This window comes from Cetorhinus maximus, chromosome 14, assembly GCF_964194155.1.
Source record: "Cetorhinus maximus chromosome 14, sCetMax3.hap1.1, whole genome shotgun sequence".
Lineage (NCBI taxonomy): Eukaryota > Metazoa > Chordata > Chondrichthyes > Lamniformes > Cetorhinidae > Cetorhinus > Cetorhinus maximus.
The window spans coordinates 40,348,338-40,371,285 of NC_135892.1; the positions used below are offsets into that span (position 1 = coordinate 40,348,338).

General features: G+C 42.6%; 1 protein-coding gene across 1 annotated transcript in view; it reads right to left on the minus strand.

Moving 5' to 3' along the window:
- Positions 1–11,894, minus strand: part of rsph3 (radial spoke head 3) — a 90,891-nt gene extending 78,997 nt beyond the window's left edge. Inside the window, exon 1 of the mRNA XM_078556837.1 lies at positions 11,663–11,894. Within this exon, the coding sequence (XP_078412963.1) occupies positions 11,663–11,766 (104 nt within the window). The 5' untranslated portion in view covers positions 11,767–11,894. The remainder of the gene's footprint in view (positions 1–11,662) is intronic.
- Between the last annotated feature and the right edge of the window lie 11,054 nt (positions 11,895–22,948).

Consider the following 22,948-nt stretch of genomic DNA (forward strand, 5'->3'; position numbering starts at 1 on the left):
GTCAAATTACCCCTTCCAAAGTGTATCAGCTCACACTTTTCAGGGTTAAATTTCATCTGCCACTTATCTGCCCATTTGACCATCCCGTCTATATCTTCCTGTAGCCCAAGACACTCAACCTCACTGTTAACCACCTAGCCAATCTTTGTGTCATCCGCAAACTTACTAATTCTACCCCCTACATAGTCATCTATGTCGTTTATGTAAATTACAAATAATAGGGGACCCAGCACAGGTCCCTGTGGTAGGCCACTGGCTTCCAGTCACGAAAGCATCTTTCTGTCATCACCCTCTGTCTCCTACAACTAAGCCAATTTTGAATCTACCTTATCAAATTACCCTGTATCCCATGTGCATTTGCCTTCTTTATAAAAGTCTCCCATGTGGGACCTTGTCAAAGGCTTTGTTGAAATCCATCTAAACTACATCAACTGCACAACCCTCATCGACACACCTGATCACCTCCTCAAAAAATTCTATTAAATTTGTTAGGCACGCCAACACCTCCAATACGTTGTCACCCCCTGTATCAATTTGCTCAAGAACCTCACAGTCTCTCTCCCTGAGTTCCATACCTTCATCCTCATTCTTTTGGGTGAAGACGGATGTGAAGTATTCGTTCAACACTCTACTGATGCCCTCTGGCTCCATGCATAGATTGCCCCGTTGGTCCGTAATGGGCTCTACTCTTTCCCTGGTTATCCTCTTCCTATCTATATACTTATAGAATATCTTGGGATTTTCCCTACTTTTACCAGCCAGAGCTTGCTCATATCCCCTCTTTGCTCTCCTAATTGCTTTCTTAAGCTCCACTCCGCACTTTCTGTACTCCACTAATGCCTCCGGAATAATCCCGGAATGTTGAGCTGCCAATCCTGCCCCACCCTCAACCACGTCTCAGTGATGGCTACTATATCACAATTCCACGTGTCAATCCTCACCCTTAACTCATCCGTTTTACTTGTAATACTCCTGGCATTAAAGTAGAGGCCATCCAGCCTTGCCTTACTCCCTTGATACTTAATGCATCTGCACTAACTTTGACTTGATTGTTTTACCGTATTATGATGTGTTTCTATTCTGCTAACATTATGTGTCACCTCCCCCTGCTGAATTAGTTTAAACTCCTCCCAACTGCACTAGCAAACCCGCCGGCAAGGATGTTAGCCCTGCTCTGGTTCAGATGTAGACCGTCCTACTTGTACAGGTCCCACCTTCCCCAGAAATGATCCCAGTGATCCAGGAATCTAAAACCCTCCCTCCTGCACCAACTCTTAAGCCACGTATTCATCTGCGCTATTCTCCTATTCCTGAGCTTGCTAGCACATGGCACCGGGAGTAATCCAGAGATTACAACCCGAGAGGACTTGCTTTTTAGTCTACTTCCTAACTCCTTGAATTCTTGATGCAAGACCTCATCCCTCTTTCTACCTATGTCATTGGTACCAACATGTACCATGACCTCTGCCTTATCACCCTCCCCCTTCAGGATGCCCTGCAGCTGTTCAGTGACATCCCAGACCCTGGCACAGGGAGGCAACACACCGTCCTGGAGTCACACTGACGGCCACAGTAGCGCCTATCTGTTCCCCTGACTATAGAATCCCCTATTACTATTGCTCTTCCTCCACTCCTGGGCAGACAGGCTGCTTGTGGTGCCAGAAGCTTGGCTCTGTCTGCACTCCCTGGATGAACCAGTGCCCTCATCAGCCTCCAAAATGGAATACCGATTTGCAGGGGACTACTGAACTACCTGCCTGTTTCTCTTGGACTGCCTGGTGGTCACCCATTCCCTTCCTTTCTCAAGCTGCGATGTGGCCACCTCTCTAAATGTGCTATCCACGATGCTGTAAGACTCGCGGATGATCCACAGTGTCCTCAGTCGCCGGTCCAATTGGCGGCTTTTAGCAGGTACAAGGGAAGCAAATCAGTGGAGGCATTTGTGGAGTACAGAAAATGCAGGGTGGAGCCTAAGAAAGCAATTTGGGGAGCAAAGAGGGGATATGAGAAAGCTCTGGCTGGTAAAAGTAGGGAAAATCCCAAGATATTCTATAAGTATATCAATGGGAAGAGGATAACTAGGGAAAGAGTAGGGCCCATAAAGGACCAAGAAGGCAATCTATGGGTGGAGTGTTCAATGAATACTTCACATCCATCTTCACCCAAGAGAATGAGGATGAAGGTATCGAACTCGGGGAGAGAGAATGCGAGGTTCTTAAGCAAATTGATACAGGGAGTGACGTATTGGAGGTGTTGGCAGGCTTAAAAGTGGACAAATCTCCAGGTCCAGATGATTTGTGTCCCAGATTGCTGAGGGAGGCAAAGGAAGAGATCTCAGGGGCCCTGACCCAAATTTTTAATTCCTCTCTGGCCACGGGGGAGGTGCTAGAGGACTGAAGAACAGCTAATGTGGTTCCGCTATTTAAGAAGAGTTGTAGAGGTAAGCCAGGGAACTATAGGCCAGTGAGTCTCACATCAGTGGTAGGGAAACTATTGCAGAAGATTCTCTCCTTCAGAATTTACCTCCACTTGGAGAGGCAAGGTTTGATCAGGGATAGTCAGCATGGCTTTGTCAGAGGGCGGACATGCCTAATATATTTGATTGAATGTTTTGAGGAGGTGACCAGGTGTGTAGATGAGGGTAGTGCAGTTGACGTAGTCTATATGGATTTCAGCAAAGCCTTTGACAAGGTCCCATATGGGAGACTTATAAAGAAGGCAAATGCACATGGGATACAGGGTAATTTGATAAGGTGGATTCAAAATTGGCTTAGTTGTAGGAGGCAGAGGATGATAACAGAAGGATGCTTTCGTGACCGGAAGCCAGTGTCCAGTGGCGTACCACAGGGATCTGTGCTGGGTCCCCTATTATTTGTCATTTATATAAACGACATAGATGACTATGTGGGGGGTAGGATTAGTAAGTTTGCGGATGACACAAAGATTGGCTAGGTGGTTAACAGTGAGGTTGAGTGTCTTGGGCTACAGGAAGATATAGACGGGATGGTCAAATGGGCAGATAAGTGGCAGATGGAATTTAACCCTGAAAAGTGTGAGGTGATACACTTTGGAAGGGGTAATTTGACAATGAATGGCATGACACTAGAAAGTTCTGAGGAACAAAGGGACTTTGGTGTGTGTATCCATAGATCTCTGAAGGCAGAGCAGCATGCTAGTGAGGTGGTGAAAAAGGCATATGGGACACTTGCCTTTATCAATCGAGGCATAGATTACAAAAGTAGGGTGGTCATGTTGGAGTTGCATAGAACCTTGGTGAGGCCACAGCTGGAGTACTGTGTGCAGTTCCGGTCGCCACATTATAGGAAGGATGTGATTGCACGGAGGGGGTGCAGAGGAGATTCACCAGGATGTTGCCTGGGATGAAATATTTAAGTTATGAAGAGAGGTTGGATAGGTTTGGGTTGTTTTCGTTGGAGCAGGGAAGACTGAGGGACGACCTGATCCAGGTGTACAATATTATGAGGGGCATGGACAGGGTGGATAGGGAGCAGCTGTTCCCATTAGTTGAAGGGTCAGCCATGAGGGGACATAAGTTCAAGGTGAGGGGCAGGAGGTTTAGGGGGGATGTGAGGAAAAACTTTTTACCCAGAGGGTGGTGACGGTCTGGAATGCACTGCCTGGTAGGGCGGTGGAGGCGGGTTGCCTCACATCCTTTAAAAAGTACCTGGATGAGCACTTGGCACATCATAACTTTCAAGGCTCTGGGCCAAGTGCTGGTAAATGGGATTAGGTAGGTAGGTCAGGTTTTACTCACGTGTTGGTGCAGACTCGATGGGCCGAAGGGCCTCTTCTGCACTCTGTGATTCTGTCAGAGTTTCTCCCTATATACTCCAAACTCCCCATGATTTTGAACTCCTCAATCAAATCTCCTCTCAAGTTTCTGTTCTTTGTGGACAACTTGCACAGCTTCTACAATCCATGCACCTAACTGAAGGTCCTCATCCCTATAACCATTGTCATGAACCTTTTCTGCACCCTCTCTAATGCTTTCACAACCTTCCTAAAGTGTGGAGCCCAGAATGAACGCAATACCCCAGTTGAGGCCAAATCAGTGTTTTAGATGTTTATCATAACTTCCTTGCTTTTGTACTCCATACCACTATTTATAAAGCCCAGGATCTCATACACTTTACACAATTTGTCTTGCCACCTTCCATGATTATTGCCTATATAGACCCAGACCCTTCTGCTCCTACAGCCCGTTTAGAATTGCATCCTTTATTTTATATTGTCTCTCATGTTCTTCCTACCAAAATGAATAACTTCACACTTCTCTGCATTAAATTTCATCTGCTACTTGTCCGCCGATTCCAACTGTGTCCTTTTGAAGTCTATCACTAGCCTCCTCACAGTTCACAATACTTTCAAGTTTTGTGTCATTCGCAAATTGCGTAATTGTATCCTTGACACCAAATTCTAGGTCACTATTATTTATCAGGAAGAGCAGGGGTCCTAATACTGACCCCTGGGGAACACCATAATAGACGAATTCCAGAGGTGAGAGAGGTAATGTGATAAAACCTTCAGGAATACATCCAGCCAGATTTAGCAGCCCACCTCTATTTACATCTCCAAAGAATGGTGAACAGCTCATGTTTTTTCTTTTAAATCATGAAGATTCAGACCATCCAATTAGCTTCCTTCTCTGCTTCCTCCTATCTTGCCTTCCTATATTTCAAGAAACAGCCATTCACCACTGCTGTTTCCTGTCATTCAGCCAACTTTGTAACAAATGCAGCCTGTCACTTTATTCTGCAGGCTTTAATTTTGCTGTCAAGCCTGTTATGTTAGTCTTTAACAAATGCTTTTTAGAAGTCCATGTAACCACATCTGTTACCTCGTCAAAAAACTCAAATCAAGTTAAACGTGATTTTGCCCTTGCCTTTAAATCCATGCTGGTTTCCTTAATTAGTCTACATTTGTCCAAGTGTCTCTTGATTTTGTTCCAGATTATCACTTCTAAAAGCTTTCCTACTACTAAGATTAAACTGACAGACCGGTATTTGCTGGGTTTATCCTTGCATCCCTTGTTGAACAAGGGTGCAACATTTGCAATTAACAGTCCTCTGACACCACCCCTATATCTAAGGAAGATTGGAAGATTATGGCCAGTGACTCAGCAATTTCTGCCCTTACTTCCCTCAGTATCCTCAGATGCATCTGATCCAGTCCTGGTGACTTATCAACTTTTATCCAGCCAGCCTTGCCAATACCTCCTCTTTCGCAGTTTTTAGCCAATCCAATGTGTAAACCACCTCCACTGATGTAGATAGATGCAAAGTACTCATTTAGTGCTTCAGCCATGCCTACTTAGCCCCATTCCTCCTTTTACTATTGACGTGCCTATAGAAAACTTTTAGATTCCCTTTTATGTTAGCTGCCAGTCTCTCTTCATACTCTCCCTTTGCATCTCTTTTTTCCCTCACTTCCCCTCTGCACTTTCTATATTCAGGCTAATTCTCAATTCTCTTATCAACCTGACATGCCATACATACCCCTTTTGTGCTTCGTCTTACTCGCTTTCTCTTTCATCATCCAGGGAGCTCTAGCTTAGTATGTACTACCTCACCCCATCATGGCAATGCACCTTAATTATATGTTGTCTCTCCCTACCCCTTCTGCCAAAAATGCATTATTTCACACTTCTCTATTAAATTCCATCTGCCATTTCTGTGCCAATTCTAGCATATGCCCTGTTGTAGTTATTTGGCATTATTCTCACTATTTGCCACATTCCTATCTGGTATCATCAGCAAATTTTGAAATTTTACTTTGTATTCCAATATCCAAACCATTTATACATCAAAAAAGTGACCATTGGAGAACGACAGTGTCTACCATCTTCCTGTCTGAAAAACAACCATTTACTGTGACTCGGTGCTTTTTTTGCCTTGAAGCCAATATTTTATCCAAGCTGACACTAACTTGCCTTGTCCATGAGCCTCAATTTTGTTAAGCAACCTTTTATGTCATACCTTTTCAAACACTTTCTCAAATTCAATTGGGACAACTTCCATTACATTTCCTTCTCTGTTACTTCATTAAAAAATTCAATTAGATTTGTCAAGCACGATCCGCCTTTTACAAATACATGCTGACTCTCCCGAGTTAACTAACATCTCTCCAAGTGCCTGTTAATGTTTTTTTTCCCCTGATAGTATTAGGTAAGGTTCCAGAAACAATAATGTTAAACAGACTGGCCTGTAGTTACCAGGTATGTCCTTACACCTTTTCTTGAACAAGGGTGTCATATTTGCCACGTCATATTTGCCAGTCTGGGTGCCTCCCCATGTCTGGTGGGGGGGGTTTGGAAAATTATGGAGAGGCCTTCTGCTATCTCTACCCCCACTTCCCTTAGCAACAAAGGATGCAAGCCATCTGGATTAAGTGACTTATCCACTCTGAACATAGCCAACTGTTTCAGTGCATCTGCCCATCAATATTTACCCCACCCATTACCTCTACCATCTCTGCTTCTCCCATGTTTTGTTAGAACCCTCTTCCTTAGTAATCATTGATGCAAAGTACTCATTAAATATTCTAGCTTTGCCCTGTGGCTCTAAGCACCCCACCTCTTGCTGCCTGCTTACTATTCACACCAGTGAAAGAATTTTGGATTAACTCTTGTGTTAACTGTCATTTTATTATCATATTCTCACTGTTAGCTCTAAGTTATTGGCTGAACAGGAAGTTTTTTAAAAAACCTATTCTTTCATGGGAGCGTTGCTGGCAGGAACGCTTTGCAGCCTTCCGGACTTAACATTGAGTTCAACAACTTCAGATCATGAACTCTCTCCTCCATCCCCACCCATTTTCTCCAATAATTTATATATTTTTAATATATTTTTTTTAATATATATTTTTCTTTTCCCACCTATTTCTATTATTTATAAATGTATTTCCATTTATTGTTTTATCTCCACCTTTTTGCCCATTTCGATCCCTTTCCCCTACCCGACCCCCACTAGGGCTATCTGTCACATGCTCGTCCTGCTTTCTATGCTTAATGTCACCATTAGCACATTCTATAGCTAATATCACCACCGTCAACACCCCTTGGTCCTTCTGTCTATGACATCTTTCGCAATCTCTTCCTTTACCTCTACCTATCACTGGCCCTCTATCCAGCTCTACCTGTCCCACCCCCCCTCAACCAGTTTATATTTCATCTCATTTCTATTTTTCCTTAGTTCTGATGAAGATTCATACAGACTCGAAACGTTAACTGTGTTCCTCTCTGCAGATGCTGTCAGGCCTGCTGAGTTTTTCCAGCTACTTTTGTTTTTGTTTCAGACTTCCAGCATCCTCAGTATTTTGCTTTTACCCCTGTATTGCTAGTCCAGTGACATTACCACTATGCCTTCACTCCCCGTGAACTGTGAGCAGGAAGCCAAGTGAGCACTTGTAACTTGAGCATGACAAAACGACGTATAGAAGTAAACTGTTATCTACTGGCTTACTGAGTTGTCATAAATGGAATTCATGGCAAAGAGTGTAAAGTTTGGACTTTGGCAAGAGTGGGTATTAGGAGCAGAGGGGGAAGGAGGTGCTGCCTTTTGCCTCCAACACTTGTAATATTGTGTGTAAGCTTAAGGCAGTAAGTATATAAAATCTTATTCAGTGTTTCAGTGCAAGTTAGTGTATAAAAAACATACAGCAGGCTAAAAAATAGATATTTATAATATCTCAGAGTGGCCAAAGACAAAATGGTCTGAAAATTAGTGGCCGAAGGCATACAGGTCTGACTTTTTTATGACAAGGATTCATGTAATTACAGCACCTTTTATTATTTTAAATGGGTGGAATTATTGGACTTCAAGTGGGCAGAAACATTAGTTTTCCCTTTGTTTACCTTCTATTACCATCAAGACTGTGGGCCAATGCATTTGTGTCAAATTGCCAAAGTGACTTCTACATTTTAGCATTCAATGCAGTTAGTGCAAGTAATACAGGACGAAGTCCGTGTGAACAACATAACATGACCTTGCTGGATTATGTACATGCAAAGCGAAGCGAAGTACTACAACAGTGCTTCACAAATTATTTTCTACCGTGACTCCATTTTAACTCACCACCACCTTCTCCAGGGTAATTAGGGATCAGCAACAAAAACTGGCCTTGCCAGTGATGCCTACATTCCATGAACGAATATATAGAAAAGAAACTCTTGAAAATTAAGGTGACCTCAGGTGCCAGCAAAAACAAACCAGCAATTATGATATTATTAAAATTCATGTATTATAGATTGACAAACATTATAAATATAAAAATCTGTTCTTAAAGTACTTTGTAAAATGTTCTTATTTTATGTACCCGTCGATTTCTGCCAAACTCTTCATATTCATGGTGACAGAAAACTCAGTGAAGCCCCTTCCTCAACCCTCCACACTCATTATCAGCTTCTCTCCCTCCCAAAACACACACGTACACACACACCTCTCCCCAATGTGCCTCTCCTACATACTCACTTATACCCTCTTTCCCATCCCCACTCAGTCACTCATGCCCTCCCAGCCCACTCACTCAGACGAACATACGAATTAGAAGTAGGCAATTCAGCCCCTTGTGCCTGCTCCACCATTCATTAAGATTTTGGCTGATCTGTTTGTTCCACATTCCCATCTACCGCTGATCACCTTTGATTCCCTTGCCTATCAAGAATTTATCTATCTCCACCTTAAACATATTCAATGACCCCGCCTCCACTGCTTTCTGAGGCAGAGGTTCCAAAGATGCACAACCCTCAGAAAAAATTTCACCTCATCTCTGACCTAAAAGGGCAACTCCTAAATTCAAAACAGTGCCTCCTGGTTCTGAACTCACCCACAAGAGGAAACATCCTTTCCATGTCCACCTTGTCAATACCGTTCAGGATCTTTTATACTTCAATCAAGTCACTCCTCACTTTCCTTAACTCCAGTGGAAACAAGCCCACTCTGTCTATCCTTTCTTCATAAGACAACCTGCTCATTCCAGCTATCAATCTAGTAAATTTCCTCTGAACTGCCTCCAACGCACCTACATCCTTCCTTAAATAAAGAGACCAAAACTGCACACAATATTCGAAATGTGTCCTGTGTAAATGAAGCATACCATCCTTGCTTTTATGTTCAATTCCTCTTGTAACAAAGGATAACATTCCATTAGCCTTCTTAATTACTTGCTGTATCTGCATACTAACTTTATGTGACTCATGCACTAGAACACCTAGATCCCTCTGCAGCCATTCTCCATTTAGGTAATACTCAGCTTTTTTTTTCTTCCTGATAAGTGAACAACAACACATTTTCCCACATTATACTCCATCTGCCATATTTTTGCACTCACTCAACCTATCTATATCTGATCGTAACCTCCTTATGTGTTCTTCACAACATATTTTCCTACCTATCTTTGTCTCCTCTGCAACTTTAGCTTTCATGCTTTCCTGAAATTTTTTTGTATCCTCTATAGTGAACACAGGAGCAAAATATTTGTTTATTTCGTCAGCCATTTCCTTATTATCTACTATTAACTCTCCATTGTCACTCTCTAAAGGACCAACATTCACTTTACTTACTCTTTTCCTTTTTAAATACCTAAACATTTTTACATTTCAAGCTAGCTTCCTCTCATACTCTAATTCCTTACTCCTGATTAACCTTTCAGTCATTCTCTGTCGTTCTTTATATTCTGACCAATCATCTGACCTGCTACTCATCTTTGTGCAGTTATGTGCTTTTTCCTTAAGTTCTTTAACTTCTTTAGTTAACCAGCGATGGTGGGTCCTCCCCTTAGAATTTTTCTTTATAGTAGGAATATACTTATTCTGAATATCCTGAAATATCCCCTTAAAATGCCTGCCACTGCTTCTCTATTGATCTATCCCCTAGCCTTGTATCCCAGTTTACTTTAGCTAGCTCAGCTTTCATGCCCACATAGTTGGCCTTATTTAAGTTTAAAATACTAGTCTTAGACCCATTCTTCTCCCTTTCAAACTGGATGCAAAATTCAATCATATTGTGGTTGCTGTTATCTAGGAGTACCTTCACTCTGAGGTCATTAGTTAATTCTGTGCTCTTCCTCCCCACTCAGTTCCCCACTTACTCATTCATGCCCTCCCACCCCAGCTCATTCACTCATCTCCTCCTCCGTCTCCACCCTCCACCTTACCTGGATTTCTTGACCTTGCCTGAATGTGTGGGAGCTAGAATGGAAAACCAGTGATAATGATGATGGATAATTTTATAAATTGGACTCAAATCCTAAACTGTTATAAAACATTGATTGACGTGAGAGAGAAATGGTTGTCAGGGTCCAAACCCCAGGCCTCAGTCCCGCTCCCACTTGTCCCTCTCCCCCCCGCGGCCCCTGCCCAACTCCCCCAGGCCTCGGCCCTGCTCCTATCCATCTTCCAATTAAATGTTGCGAAAACTGAAGACATTGTCTTTGTACCCTGCCACAAGTGCCTTTCCTTGACCACTGCTTCCATTCCTTACAACTATCTTGAGCATAGTAAGACTGTTTGCAACCTTGATGTTGTGTCTGAAACAGCAATGAACTTCCAACTACATATCCATACCATCACTGAGGCTATGTCCACCTCACAATCTTGCACAACTGCAACCCAATCTAAGCTCATCTGCTGCTGAGATCCTCATCCATGCCATTCAAACCTGACTATTCCAATGCACAGTTGACCAGGCTCCCACCTACCACCATACATAAAGATGTGCTCATCCCAAAACTCTGCTGCTAATCTGTTCACCATCCATCACTTGCGTTTGCTGACCTTGATGACTCCCGATCAGACTGCACTTCAGTTTTAGAATCCTCATCCTGATTTTCTAATCCCTTCATGGCCTAGTCCATCCCAACACCACAGATTTCCTCCAGTCCTACAAACCTTTGAGGTCTCTGCACTCTTCGAATTCTGCCTTCTTACTCATCCCCAATTTTGATTGCCTTACCATAGGTTGTCGTGCTTTCAGCTGCCTTGGTCCTAAGCTTTGGAGTTCTCTCCTTAACCCTCATCATCACTCTCTCTCTCTTTTAAGAAACCTACCCTTTTGATCAAGCTTTTGGCCATCTGTCATGATAGCTCCTTCCGTGGCTCAGTGATTTTATTGATATAACTTTTGTTAAGTATCTTTGGGCATTTTGCTGTGTTAAATAAGCTATATAAATTTAAGTTGTTGTGAACTGACATTGCCTCCCAATCCATTAACACTTCAGTTTTAAAATTCTCACCCCTCATGTTCAAATTGCTCCATGGCCCTTTCTACAGCTCAAAACCTTCCTCATCACTGATACCTCATGCCTTGCTCCAGCTTCTCCTCCATGCTGCCCTCATGCCCTGGTACAGCCTCCCCTCCTCCTCCATGCTGCCCCCATGCCCTGCTCCCCTCCTCCTCCATGCTGCCCTCATGCCCTGCTTCAGCCTCCCTCCGACTGAATGTTCCCCCATGCCCTGGTCCTGCCTCCCCTCCTCCTCAATGCTGCCCTCATGCCCTGATCCGGCCTCCCCTCCTCCTCAATGCTGCCCCATGCTCTGGTCTAGCCTCCCCTCCTCCTCAATGCTGCCCTCATGCCCTGATCCGGCCTCCCCTCCTCCTCAATGCTGCCCTCATGCCCTGGTCCTGCCTTCTTCCTCCCTACTCACTGCTGCTGCTCCTGACGATATTTCTTCCTCTCCTGTAGGGCTCTGGGGCGGCTCGAGAAGGTGTAGGTGTTGCTGTTGTCCTGCTGCGGTAACACAGTGGTCATTACGACAGACTGGCATATGTCAGCAACTCAGGATAAGATCAATGTGAACACCAGCCAGCCTCGAGTGTCCAGCAATCACCTGCTGCCTTGGCAACGGTTACTACACCAGCTTGTCACTTCCGGCAGAGATCTCCCCCTCTTCCGCCGACAAAAATAAGTCCGAGTTATCCAGGTTCTGTCATCATCATTTCCATTCTCCATCGGTCTAAAATACCCACCCCAGCGGGTGTTGAGCACCCAGTGCATCATTTTGTGAGTGACGGAGACTGTCCTTGTTTGTTTTCCTCAATATTGGCTCATCGATATGTTCATTCGGGGCGTAAAGTGTTGGTTGTTCTTGGTAACCATTATGTTGGTTGTGAGCCTTCTTGTGTTCTACCGCCCTCTCATTATCCTCTAATATTGAGTAGCTGATGCTTATAGTTTCCATGAGTGTTCTTCCCTTACGAGTCAAAGATCATTTTCAATGATGCAAGACATTTACTAAAGAGGACGAAGACCATTCATCTGAAACCTAACACCACGCCCTTCGCAGCATTTTTTGAATAATCGGGGCCTTTGCCTGTACCTAAGAGTCTATTTCAAGTATTGATTGTTCATTGTGTTAATAGGAACCTAAATCTACCTTTTACTACTTTGACTCTGTGCCCTATTGCCCTTCTGCAATGGTTTAATTCAGTAATACTTTGGATTAACTTTTTCCATACCATTGTATCCCTCTATAAGATTCCCTTTCAGATGCCACATTTCCACAATGAAAAGCTTAAGTTTATCCAGTTTTTCCACATAATTCAGAGCCCTAATATGCTATGGATTAATTTTATGGCTTTTCTTTGCATTGCCTTCAATGTTTGAATGGCTCAGTGACCAAAACCAAACAAGGTGTGGTCTAACCAGAGCATTCTACAATCCAATTACAATTTCTACTCACTTGTAAGCTATTGTTTTAATTCTATAGTTCTTCTGGCTTTGTAGATTGTTGCTCTCCATTGGTCAGAAATGCTGGGCACTGAGTCTACTTCTGAGTCTTCGTCCTTGTTCGTTTCAAAACATTTCAGAGTTTAAGAATACAAGAAATAGGAACAGGAATAAGCCATTTGGCCTCGTGAACCTGCTGTACCAATCTATAAGATCTTGGCTCAACTGATGTGGCCTTAACTGCCTGTTCTGCATAACCTTTCACTCCCTTGTCTATCAAAATTCTGTCTAACTCAGCCTTGAATATATTCAATGACCCAGCTTCCACTGCTTGCTGGGGAAGAGAATTTCCAGCACGAATGACGCTCTGAGAAATGAAATTCTTCTTCATCGCCATCTTAAATGGTAGACTCCTTACTTTGAAACTGTGCCCCCTATTTCTAGATTTCCCCATGAGGGGAAACATCCTCTCCGCATCTACCCTGTCAAGCCCCCTTAGAATCTCATATGGTTCAGGAAGATCACCTCTCTTCTAAACGCCAATAAGTACAGGCCCAATCTGCTCAAACTTTCCTCATGAGACAGATCCTACATCCCAGGAATCAGCCTAGTGAACCCCCTCTGAAATACCTCCAGTGCAAGTATGTCCGTTCTTAAATAAGGAGACCAAAACTGCACACAGTACTCCAGGAGTGGTCGCACCAGTGCCTTGTACTGTTGTAGCAAGACTGTAGTATAAAGGGTTAACAGATGGAATATGCTAATGTATGATGTAGATAATGATGTATCACTCACACTAGTCAGTCATGCGTTAGATTCTCAGGAGAGAGTTTGGGATCATGCCTAAGAGCTACAATGACTACTCTGTAACCTGTTTAGAAGTAGTACTAATGTGTTAAGCAGATGCCAGGATAGGTATGTCTACAGTCTGTCTAAGAACCAAGTCCCACACCTAAAGTCCAAGACAGAAGGACCCAATCTCAGGACATGGTGGCAGCGATGGAGACATTGATGTAAAAGAGGCATCCTTGTTATTGAAGGAACTATAGAGTGAAGAAACCTTTGAAAGCAGCTCGAGAAATTTTGATGATAGAAGGAGGCACACTGGAGAGAGGTAACGATGACAATGCCTAGTGAGCAGTCCCTGCCCTTGCCTCGCCTGTTTGACTGCCTCGAGGACCCACAGAGAGGCCAGCAGTAGGAGTTATAGAAATGCCATTTTCTCTGGTACCTAGCAGTGTCAGGTCTTAACAAAAAAGAACCAAAGCTCCAAGTTAGTTCCTTTCTTTATGCAGTAGATCCACTAGGTAGGGTGTGCAAGAGTCCATGAGACTTTGAATCCATTCTTAAAGGCTTTGATACCTTTTTTAATCCGCCACAGAACCCCATTATCGAGCAGGCGTTTCAGTATGTGATGCGGTCCCCACCAAGTTGGGCTATGATTCATGAGGGTTCCGGTGCTTCACATGACTCCGTAGATTGGGTAGACCCACGGGCAATGGCCCCACCCAGAAGAAAGCCCACCAAACCAGGCAAAAGGGCATAAAAGCATGGTGGTGTGAAAAACAAACATAGATGCCAGGACTGTCCAGCAGACTGTCCAGGAGAATGCTTCCAGTGCAGCAAAACTGGACATTTCCAATGTTTCTGCAAATCCAGTAATTTTAATCGAAGTCACAGACCAGAAAGAATTTATGAAACCCATTGCTTCCAAGAAATGTAAAATCAGAAAATGATGACCCTACAGAGTTCCTAGGGGAAGTAGATGGTCTTAATCCAGATTACTGGTCAGTTAAGATCCAAGTTCAAGAGTTCGATACTTCTTTGAAAATTGATACTGGAGCTGTTGTTAATATCTTAGCAAATTACCTCGACTTGCTTCAGCTGATGACCGTTTATTCATCAGACATCAAGTTACAAGTGTAGGAGGAATTGACCTTTCAATTAAAGTCAGGATTATTGCTCCTACAAGGGGCGACAGATCATCGATTCACTCTACATTCTTCAAAATCAATGTACGTCTTTATTGAGTGGTGACTTTGGCGTACTTCTAGGGATCCTAGAAAAACCAGATGACGCTCATCATTTGAACGACTCACTGTCCTTCATGCAACAGCCTTTAACCTTTTATTTAGAAACATTGGAAATTCAACCTTCAGAAGCTGAGGAAGTTTACACACTCAGCAGTAAGTTCCTTCCTTTTACAGAGACACTATCCACTAGACCCAGGGAAGACAAAAAAATTACGAACCTCTCAGCTCTTCACAAAATAAGGCCAGAGCTGGAGGATACAGAAGGCAGATGGTGACCATCCCCATGAAGACCTGCTGGACCTAAATTGGCTCTTCCTAGAGAGTGACGAGGAAGAATCCCTTGCAGTACTAACTGATCTTGGAGGTTGAGATCCTAGAGAATGATTCATCGTACCCGTTGATGGATGCATCTTATGAAGTCTCTGTTGTCTTTTTGGAAGAATCAGCTGACTTTTAGTGGCTGACCAGCATTCAGATCCTAGTTCCACTGAATCTACTGATGTATTGCCTACTTTATCCTTTTTTGTCCATGAAGAGTCTTCCACAGAGATTGCTTTGCCTGAGGCCGGGTCAGAGTCCATAGGGGATCACACTGCTAAAGAGCTGGTATTTTCCAAGGGTGAAAGTCAATTGTCAGTCCTAGCTCAAAGTCTTCTCTTCTTCTGGAGGTCAGCACAGAAGCTGCGGTAGGGTTGTTAGCACTTCTAAAACTTTACAATCCTGTTCAACAAACATGTCTCCAAGTTATTCATCTACAGGAAATTTGTCTTCATTTTGTCGCTGAAATTCATCCCAGCACAGAAGATGGTGTTGTCTTGTCTCCATATTCCCAGCAGTTCTTCCCATTGCCCACAGTGGAGCAACCTTCCTTCCATCAAAAGGCCAGAAGTGGAGATGTTTACTGATGATTGCACAATGTTCAGCACCATTCACGACTCCTCAGATACTGAAGCAGTCCATGACCAAATGCAGCAACACCTGGACAATATCCAGCCAAAGTAACATTCATGCCACTCAAGTGCCAGGCAATGACCATCTCCAACGAGAGAGAATCTAACCATCACCCTTGGCATTCAATGGCATTACCATCACTGAATCCCCCACTAACAACTTCCTGGGGGTTACCAGAAACTGAACTGGACTAGCCATATAAATACAGTGGCTATGTCAGAGCAGGTCAGAGGCTAGGAATCCTCTAGCGACGAGTAACTCACCTCCTGATTCCCCAAAGCCTGTCCACCATCTACAAGGCACAAGTCAGGAGTGTGATGGAATACTCCCCACTTGCCTGGATGAGTGCAGCTCCCACAACAATCAAGACGCTTGATATTGTCCAGGACAAAGCAGCCCGCTTGATTGGCATCACATCCACAAACATTCACTTCCTCCACCACTGACATACAGTAGCAGCAGAGTGTACCATCTACAAGATGCACTACAGGAATTCATCAAGGCTCCTTAGACAGCACTTTCCAAACCCACGACCATTACCATCTAGAAGGACAAGGGCAGCAGATAGGTGGGAACACTGTTGAATCGCGACACAACTACGAGAACACTGACTTGTTAGAAGCAAAACTATATTTATTCAAGCATGATTGGGAGTCGGCTGCTCAGGGCACCACATGTGGTTCCTAGTCAGTCTAACACCCTGAACAGAGAATCCAGCGTCGTTTATACCGCACATAACAGGAAATCCATACCAAATAAGGTTCGTACATCAAGAAACCACAGTTATGTCATGGTTAGCACGATCAAAGGGAGAACGCAATAATACAATTACAGGCAGAAGGTGTACATTTTACAATAAGACAGGAGACAGTTTAACTACAACTATGTTAGATAAAGATTACATAAATTCCCATATCAGCAGATTTAATCAGGGCACCAACAGGATGCAGTTGTAACGCAAACTTTTCAAAGATACTCCTTGTAATTAGTTTACACTGCTTGATTAGTAAAGATTACATAAATTACCATACTACAATATAATCACTTTTAGACTATTAGACAATTTAGCTGACTAAAGCTCTATTCCACAACACCACCGCCTGGAAGTTTCCCTCCAAGTCACTCACCATCCTGAATTGGAAATATATCACTGTTCCTTCACTGTCACTGGGTCAGAACCTGGAACTCCCTTCCTAACAGCACTGTGGGTGTACCTACACCCCATGGACTGCAGCAGTTCAAGAAGGCAGCTCAACACCACCTTCTCAAGGGAAACTAGGGATGGGCAATAAATGCTGGCCCAACCAGCGAAGCTCACATCCCGTGAATGAATTTTTAAAAAACCTTAACAGAAGGAAGTGTGGCTCTATACCACTGCCTACAGAAGGTAGACATTTCTCCTGAAATATCATTGGGAAATCAACTCTCCTTTTCCTGACAGTCTTACAGGAAGTTGGTCGCTTTTTTCCTTCACCGTTTAAGTTCATTGAAATCTCAGATCTTCAATGCCTTTTCAGTCTTCGATACAGCAGTGATTTTCCCAAGGGTTGAAGAACATTCCTCTTCTGAAGCTTCTTCCCAGAGTCCTTCAAGGGAGCAACAAGTTCCTCAGAAAGTCCTGATTTCTTCTCTTCTAGCCCCAGAGAGTTGGAAGGTCCGTTCTCTTCAGTCTTCTCTTCTGAATCAGCCTTTAGTTGAAAAGTCTTCCTTGTTCTTGCAGTTCAGTCATTCTGAAACCTACATTCAGCTTCCCAGCTGTGCTGACAACAAAGATGATAAAGTGTTGTCCTACCCTGCAGATGATGAAGTCCTGCCAGAAGCAGAAGAAGGCTCTCATGTCTCCAAGATGTCTTCCCTAAGCCGAGAATACTGAAGGAGATTGAAACTCCCAGGACTGTGACTTGGGAGGGGAAGACTAGGAGTTGGTGTTGAGTAGAATCAGTAGTTGAAAAAAGGGAGTTGCAGAAATGTATCATAAGTAGTTAAAGACATAGTTTCATGTTGTAAAAAGTAGGATAGCATGTCTGTGGGGGGGAGGTGTAGTATAAAGGCTTAACAGATGGGATATGCTAATGTCATAGATGATGTACCACTGACACTAGTCAGTCATCTGTTAGACTCTCAGGAGAGAGAGTTTGGAATCATGCCTAAGAGCTACGTGCCTACTCTGTTAACCTATTTAGAAGCAGTACTAATAAACAAGTGTTAAGCAGATACTCAGAGTATGTCTGCAGTCTGTCGAAGAACCAAGTCCCATGCCTAGAGTTCAAGACAGAAGAACCCAGGCTCAGAACACAAGACTTCCCTACTTTTACTTGCTGTAACTGATCTTTTGTGGTCCATGTACAAGGACACTCAGGTCCCTCTGTACCCCAACATTTTACAGTCTCCATAATGTTCTGCTTCTCTATTCTTTCTGCCAAAGTCACCTACCTCACATTTTCCAACAATATATTCCATTTGCCAATTATTTTGTCCACTCACTTAACCTATTAATATCCCTATGGGGACTCTTTGTGTCCTCCTCACAATTATCTTTCCTACCTATCTTTGTATCATCAGCAAATTTGGCTACAATACAGTTGGTGCTTTATCCAAGGTGTTAATATAGATTGTTCACTGTACTTTGTAAATAGTTGAAGCCCCAGCACTGATCCCTCCAATACTCCACTATTTACAGTTTGCCAACCTGAAAATGATCCATTTATCCCGACTCTCTGTTTCCTGTTTGTTGGCCAGTCATCCATCATGTTAATATATCACTCTCAACACCATATGTTTTTATCTTGCAACCTTTTTCTGTGGCATCTTATCAAATGCTTTTTGGAAGTCCAAATACACGACAATTACTGACCTTCCTTTATCTACCCTGTTTTTTACATCCTCAAATAATTTTGTCAAACACGATTTTCCTTTCACAAAACCACATCGACTCTGCCTGATTGTATTGTGATTTTCTAAATGTCGTGCTACTACCTCTTTGAAAATGGGTTCTAGCATTTTCCCAGTAACAGATGTTAGGCTAACTGGCCTATAGTTTCCTGCTTTCTGTCTCCTTTCTTTCTTGAACAGAGGTGTTACATTTGTGGTTTTCCAATCCACTAGGACCTTTCCAGAATTTAGGGAAATTTGGAAAATTACAATGAATGCATTCACCATCTCTGGAGTCACTTTTTTAAGACCCTAAAATGCAGGCCATCGGGCCGAGGAGATTTGTCAACCTTAAAGTCACATTTGTATTGTAAAAAATCTATTTTTTATTTTTCTTGGACTGTGGCTTTAAAAACTACCATAGCTGCAGCTGAAAGATATGTTTGCTGGAACAGGATGAGGAATATCTACAATGTTGCTATCCTGGAACATAGGGTGCCATAAGAGAACAGGATGGTGCCAGAAAGGAGTTCTGGATGAGGCGGTGTTTTGCTTTCCACAAAGATCCCGAAACTCTTTCGAGTTATCAACAGTCACAGATTGCAACTCTTTCGAGTACAATCACAGTTCTTGGTTTCCGGGAGTGGGACATGAACCCACAACCCTCTGATTCAAAGGCGAGGATGCTATGAACTGAGCCACAGCTGACACCTCGAGTTCTGGATGAGGGGGAACTGCCTAACGATAGCATTTTAATCGGCTCCTGACCAGGGTTCTGTGTGGTAACAGTGCAGGCAGAACAGCTCCTAACCTGAAAAGAGGGAAGGCCTGAAACCTTCCTCTCCTTGTTTGTAAGATTCCAGCAATTCTGCCACAATAGCTAGCTGAATATCTCTCACATCTCTGGAACCTGCTTTCTCTGAAAACCTCTGTCAAGAGGAAAAGTCACCAGTAGAGACATTGAAAAGCAAGTTTTTCAACCAGTGAGCTACAGACTGAAAGTGCTGGAAGACCACCTCGTGTCATCAACGACAAACAGCAAGGAATTTGGAAGATATCAATCAAAATCAACCCATCTAATCCTGTACTCCGGATTGGTGTTATTGAACTCTATGATGTCACCCTTAAAATCCATGTTTTGTGTGTCTTGTGTGTGTGTTTGTGTATAGGGGTTTAGGAAGGGGTAGAGTTTAAGTTATTGAGTTAGAAGTTAGTTCATTTTTCTTTCTTTTGCCACAAGTTAAAGACAATTTGTTTAATAAGCAGTTATTTACTTGTTAAGTTTACAAACCTGGTGCTCGTATTCTGTTAACCTAAATTAAACAATTAGGTAGAATTGGGGCAATTTGGTGGTCTGATCAAATTTTTCATGGCTCGGGGAACAGTGGGGCTTGATATTACAGCACACTATCCCCAGTGAGTCGTGACAGTATTCCCATTAATTTTTCTATTGTGATAGTGCTGCTCTAAGTTTCTCCCTCCTTTTTGATTTTCAACTATGCTTAGGGTGCTTTTTGTGTCTTCTACTGTGAAGATAGGTACAAAATTCTTATTCAAAACCTCTGCCATTTCCTCATTTCCCATTATTAATTCCCCAGTCTCACCTTCTAGGGGACCAATTGTTGTGAGAAGCCAAAGGAAAAAGCCTTTTAGTAAACTGATAACTTTGTCTTTTGGTTTTGTGATATGTCAGGATGCTAAGAATCAGTGGTAAGGTGCAGTCACCATGGCTCCCTCTCATGCCCTTTCTAACTTTTCCCCCTTCCTCAGAACATCCCCAGTATATTTGTTATGACACAGCAGTTTTTAAAGGCTGTGTTATTTAAAATCCCAGAGGGGAACTTTAAACAACTGTCATAACCTATATTTTCAATTTCTACCTGTTCTCTTTTAAAAGCCATTTCTCTGTCCTTTGCTTCTAATTCGACTTTTTTCAGTTCCTTTGCTTGTTCAAATTCAAGCGTCTTCATTTGTAACTGAAGTCTCACTACCTCCAGCTGTGACTCACTAGTGTCAGGTTTCACTTCCAACTGTAGATGCTGTGCTATACTTTTAACTATTTCCTAGCCCCTTCAGGTAACCCCAATTTTAACTTATCTGTCAACTCTGTTAACTTACTTTTGATTATTTTTTCCAAACCAATCAGAGTTATATCTTCCACTCCGAGACAAGTCTTAGCAATTGCCAAAGCCATCTTGCAGTCTCACCACTTCTAAAATACCCCACCAACTCCTGAATTCAAAGTGCTTCTCATACTCGTAACCTTAAGATTCACCAATTCCAAACCAATCAAGGAATTATAATTTTTATCCCGCAAGAGTCCCCAATTGTTATGACACAGCAGTTTTTAAAGGCTGAAATCTCAGAGGGAAACTTTAAACAACTGTCATAACCTATATTTTCAATAGGTATGTTTTGAATTGCAGCTCTAAATTCAGGAATAAGTCCACCAGTTCTAGAGAGGTTTTATATCAAACCACATGAGACATTTATTAATTTATAACAAATTAAACATATACACATGGCTACAAATTACTACTATCATAACTTTTTAACAAGTTCCCAAATTAATCTCCACTAAGGCAACCACAACCCATAGACTTTAAGCAGACACCTGGCAAAGCATTTCCACCTTACGAATTCAAAATGAGGTTCCTTCCAATTTGGTTCTTTTGCAGACTGTTGTAGGCTTACAGCAGCTTTGATGTTACATGTCTCTGCTCTGCACACACAAACTCCCCTCAGGTTATACTCAGCGCTTCTCTTTGAATGTAAATTTCCACTGTATCACCAGGCCCTTTGAACTCCACCTCTTCTAACAATAAAACCCCTTTCATAGTAACAATTTTATTAGTAATAAACATAAAGCTTAGTGTCTCCTAGCTAGGTGCTAGATTTCACTCCCACTCTTGAATGCTCTATTCAACAAAATGCAAATGCAAACCTCTGTTTACATCTCAAAACTACTATACATCAAAGCACTGGCTGGATTTAATCCAATTAACCCACACATGGACACATCCACAGACTAGACCTCTATTTAAAAAAATAATTTCAAATAACATATACATTAATAGCTTCATGACAATATTCTTACGAAATAGAGATAGTTTAAGTAAGTTATATTTGTACTTGTAGGTGTTAGGAACGAGTTTTAGCTTTAAAGTTTAACTTTGATTTGTATTTCTGTATCTGTGTGTTAAGAAAGATCAAGTTGAGCTTTAGTTTCACTTTAAAAGGTGTCAGCATTTTTAATGACAGTTTTACGACTGTGGAAGCTAAGTTAAACAAACACAAGAGTAGGATAACTGGGCTGTTGCCTAGCAACAGGGGTCCAGAAAGACAAGTCCCTTCCACAGACACACACAGAGAAACTAAAGAAACAGCAGTCTTGAGTTCAGTTTGAAGCCAGGACCTCAGAGAGACTGGACACTGGGAGAAGGAACTGTAGAGTGAGAGATTTCCCAAAAGAACTCAAGGCCAAAGGAGTGAGACAGAAACAGGGGAAAGTCCCAAGCAGACCATCTAGTCAAAGGAAGGACAGGAACCTGGAAAAGGTCCTGTTTATGAAGTTAAGAGTGAGGGGCAGAGAGAAAGGCTCCAAGCTTCAGATATAAAGAGACAACAGCTGCAGAAAGCAGATTTAAAGCGAGAACAGCTTGCCAGAGGCAAGAAGATCCAAAGAGACAGCTGAAAGCCTGTAACTCTTTGCTATGGGCATGTGAAGCAGTGGTGTACTGTTGATGGCTGAGTCAGTGAGAGAGAGTGTGTGGAATAAAGCTCGAATGGATGTGGTGATCCAGGGAAGAGGAACATCGGAAGGAGAGTTCAAAACCTGAAGGTGAACCCTTGTGGAAGGCATCTGAGAGAAAGCGTCGGTTTGGGAGAAGATTCCAAGGCGAGATCTTGGAGAGTGAAGATTGGAAACTCTTGTATGAAAGACGGAGTTCAGTGAGACCGGTTGGCTCATGGTGGGACAAGCATCTAGGGGAGTTGATGAGAGATCCATGGCATCTGGTTGAGGTGGCATCTGTCACTTTGTTTCAGAGTGTGGTGTGTCTGATCACAGGTCACTTTACTTATGGTGTACTTACTGTGAACATTAGAGTATGAGATAGGTTTTGTAACTTGTATTATACTTACAAATCTGTATATATCTATAAAGGTATAGTTGTGGGTGAAGGAGTATTGGTATATAGTTAATCTTTTCTTGTTAAATAAATGTTTTATTCTTTTGTTAAAAGTCCATCAGCTGAATTCTGTAACTCTATTCAGTAGCTATTCTCTACGTAACTAAACAAACAATTAAAAGTTAGGATCTATCAAGCTGGGTAACACCCTGGGATCAGGCTTGTCCAGGGGTAACATCAGCTGGGATCATAACAATATGCCTATAAAATAGAAATCAG